Source organism: Priapulus caudatus, unplaced genomic scaffold (genome assembly GCF_000485595.1).
Source record: "Priapulus caudatus unplaced genomic scaffold, Priapulus_caudatus-5.0.1 Scaffold2488, whole genome shotgun sequence".
Classification (NCBI taxonomy): domain Eukaryota; kingdom Metazoa; phylum Priapulida; class Priapulimorpha; order Priapulimorphida; family Priapulidae; genus Priapulus; species Priapulus caudatus.
The window spans coordinates 10324-14577 of record NW_014579549.1 but is presented as its reverse complement, the minus strand read 5'-3'; the positions used below and the strand labels follow the sequence as shown (position 1 = coordinate 14577).

The 4254-nt window shown below is 47.5% G+C and overlaps 1 protein-coding gene across 1 annotated transcript in view; it reads right to left on the bottom strand.

Annotated features, from left to right (window-relative positions):
• LOC106818745 (protein trapped in endoderm-1-like) overlaps nucleotides 1-3666 on the bottom strand; it is a 6808-nt gene extending 3142 nt beyond the window's left edge. The window contains exons 1-2 of the mRNA XM_014823415.1: nucleotides 3253-3666; nucleotides 2349-2462 (exon numbers count right to left, since the gene is read on the bottom strand). Of these exons, the coding sequence (XP_014678901.1) occupies nucleotides 2349-2462; nucleotides 3253-3542 (404 nt within the window). The 5' untranslated portion in view covers nucleotides 3543-3666. The remainder of the gene's footprint in view (nucleotides 1-2348; nucleotides 2463-3252) is intronic.
• Between the last annotated feature and the right edge of the window lie 588 nt (nucleotides 3667-4254).

Sequence of the window (4254 nt, the reverse complement as noted above, 5' to 3'; positions counted from 1 at the left end):
TGTGTGTGTGTGTGTGTGTGTGTGTGTGTGTGTGTGTGTGTGTGTGTGTGTGTGTGTGTGTGTGGGTGTGTGTTTACTATCTATGGCGATGTTTGGTGGAGGGAGAACGCAGCCGTGTGCTTCGCAGTTTAATGATATTTGACAGGTAATTACTAAATTCACCGCACGCGCCTAGTTACTTATAGACCGTATATTTAGACGGATATATCACTCTAGCGTTGTGCAGGCAGGCCTATATAATGCTAGCGCTAGAACCTGTGGCAGAGCGAAGGGCTATAGTTTTAGCGCTAGGCCTATACATGCTTCTGCACAATTCTAGTGGGCACGTTATCAGCTGCAGTATAAGCTAGCATTTACTCACCTGTCACTTTCTTGTATTAGAGGTGATGTGTACAGCCACCTACCTACATATTATAGGTGGGATATACAGCCACCTACCCGTATTAAAGGTGAAATATACATTTACTTACCTATATATTACAGGTGATATATACAGCCACCTACCTACATGTTATACGTGGGATATACAGCCACCTACCCTAACATGTTAATACTGGGATATTACAGGCCACACTACCTACCTGTATACGTGGGATATAGCAGACACCTACCTACATGTTTATACGTGGGATATACAGCCACCATACCTAGCATGTTATAGGTGAGATATACAGTCCACCTACCTACATATTATAGGTCGATATACAGCGCACACTACCTACATGTTAATAGGTGGGATATACAGCCACCTACGGCCTACATGTTATAGGTCGATATACAGCGCACTACCTGCATATTATCGGTGAGCGAGTATACAGGTCCACCAGAGAAAAAACGGCCCCACCAGAGCGCGCGGCGCCCCACATTACAATATATAATTAGAGGTGAGGAATATACACGCCGACCGTACGCTAATATTAATAGGGCCGATACTAAGACAGCCCACGCTACCTACATGATTATATAAGGAGGAATTGGAGATAGGTAGCACGCGCACCGTACGCGCTACAAATGTGTAGTCCAGTGAGGATACTACAGGGCCACGCCTGCGACCTACATGTTGATGCATGGTGAGCAAATACGTACAGCGCCAGCCCTACCTACACTGTTATGACAGGTGAGATATACAGCCACCGTACCCTACATGTTATGCTGGGATATACAGCCAACTCTACCCCTGTACATGTTATACGGCGTGGGATATACTACCCAGGCGCACCTCACACCTACCATGTTCTATAGCGTGGGAATATACAGAGCAGCCTAACCATACATGTTATAGCGTGATATACAGCCACCTACTGCTACATTTTAGTGAGATATACAGCCACCTACCTACATATTATAGTGGGCGATATACAGGCCACGCTACCTACATGTTTATGAGGTGGATAAATACAGCACCTACTACATGTTAATAGGTGCGAATATACAGCCAGCCTACCTGGCAATATAGCAGTGCGACTAGTACAGCCACCTACCTACAATTATAGGTGAGATTATACAGCACCTACCACATATTATAGGTGGCGATATACAGCCACCTACCTAACATTTATAACGTGGGAATATACAGCCACGCATACCTACAGTTTATACGTGGGTATACAGCCACCTACCTAACATATTATAGTGAGATAATACGAGGCCACAGCTACTTGCATGTTATATCGGTGCGATATACAGCCACCTACCTACATGTTATACGTGATATACAGGCCACCTACCTACATGTTATACGTGATAATACAGACACCGTAACGCTACAATGTTATACTGGATAATACAGCGCAGCCTACCTCTATCATGTTATAGTGAGAATATACAGCCACCTACCTACATATTATAGGTGGCGATATACAGCCACCATACGCTACATGTTTATAGTGGGATAGTACAGCGCACCTACCTACATGTTATAGGTTGCGATATACAGGGCACCTACCTGCATATTATAGGGCGATATACAGCCACCTACGGCTACATAATTCTAGTGAGATATACAGCCACCTACCTACATATTATAGGTGCGATATACAGCCACCTACCTACATATTATAGGTGAGATATACAGCCACCTACCTACATATTATAGGTGCGATATACAGCCACCTACCTACATGTTATACGTGGGATATACAGCCACCTACCTACATGTTATACGTGGGATATACAGCCACCTACCTACATGTTATACGTGGGATATACAGCCACCTACCCGTATTAAAGGTGAAATATACATTTACTTACCTATATATTACAGGTGATATATACAGCCACCTACCTGTATTAAAGGTGGGATATACACACACCTACCTGTATTACAGGTGAGATATACAGTCACCTACCTGTTGATTGTGATTGTGAGCAGGTTCAGGATCGAGACAGCCACATTTCCGTAGAAGAGGAATGGGAAGATCATGCAGAGCTCATCACTGTGAACCCACGCCATGTGAATGTACCTGTGCGAGCAGGAGAATAGGCCTGCATAAATACTTATACACATGTACTCCACGCAGTTAACAATTCAATTGGGTCGGAGTTACAAATAATAAGCTAGAACTGGGCTACAATAAGCTAAAATATAATAATAAGGTAGAATATAAAATTATAATATAATAATAATAATAATAATAATAATAACATAATAAGCTATAATAATAAGCTAGAATTACCGGCAATAACTTAATTAGTTTAGTACCTATTTGGCTGATTAGTTTGTTATGGTGTTACGGTACAGATACATGATTAGTTAATATGCAGTTACCTTGTTAATTAGAACATAATTAAATAATTGGACAGTAAGTGATTACTGTATTAGTTGGAATATAGTTATCTGATTATTCCACACCACCCCCACCCAACTCTACCCACCTCCCCAACCCAACACCGCCCCCACCCCCATCTCACCCCACCCCTACACACCACCCCACCCCAACCACACCACCCAACACCACCCCACCCCACCTCACCCCACCCCTACACACCACAGCACCCAACACCACACCACCCCACCTCACCCCACCCCTACACACCACACCACCCAACACCACCCCCACACCACCTCACCCCATCCCTACACACCACACCACCCCAACCACACCACCCCACACACTCCCACCCCTACACTCCACACCACCCCACCCGAACCCAACCCCACTATCACCCCACCCCTACACACCACCCCACACAACCTCTCTACCCACGTCCCGCCGCATCCCACCTCATTATTTACGACGCCCGCAGCGCTACCTGGAGGCCGTCAGCGGCATGTTGAAGACGCAGTATATGAAGTCGGTGACGGCGAGACTGATCACAAACATCGTCGTCGCATGACTCCTCAGCTTCTCGCTCGCCAGCAGCGCCACGATCGTCGTCCCGTTGCCTAGGCAACCGAGCACGACGAACGCGCACGCCATCGTAGCGGCGAAGTTGGACAGCGCCGCCGGGTAGACGTACATCGTTGCTGCGGTGACGTTGGCGAGCTCGGCCGCCATGTCTGTGGTTTCCATGGAGACGGTGACGGCCGCCGCCGTCGTCATGGTTATGATCTCGTGGTCGACGATTCGGAGGCAGTTGTCGCTGTTGAGGTTGATGTCGATGACGATGATGATGATGATGCTGCTGCTGTTGCTGCTGTTGTTGTTGCTGCTGCTGCTGTCGCTGTTGTTGTTCCTGCTGCTACTGCTGCTGGTGGTGCTGCTGCTACTGCTACTGCTGCTACTGCTACTGTTATTGTTATTGTTTGTGTTTGTCTTCGTGCAGCCGCGTCGGCGACGCACGCTCGCTGTCTAGTCGGAACGTCGCTGTGACGTCATCATCGTTGTGAGAACAACAGGTGAGGAGCACGGCGACACGATGTTCCAATGACAATGATGCAACAATGATGCAACAATGATGCAGCAATGATGCAACAATGATGCAGCAATAATGCAACAATGATGCAGCTGGGCAGCGGTGCAGTCGGACGAGGGTGCAGCCCAGCGGTGGTGCAGCCCAACAATGATACAGCAATGATGTAGTAGTCCAACAATAATGCAGCGAATGTTGCACACAATGTTCCGTACGTCAGCAAGCTCACGCGTACGCGTCTGCTGCGAACGACGCGCGCTGCTCCCTGTAGCGCAGCAGACGATAAGAATGAACAGACAATATGCAGAACAGCGCGCGTGCCGGAAACCGCGCTCTCTCTCTCTCTAAGCTAGCTTCCGGTGGCGCGTCGTGGGATGTCGCCGGCTTCCGGTGACAGCGCAG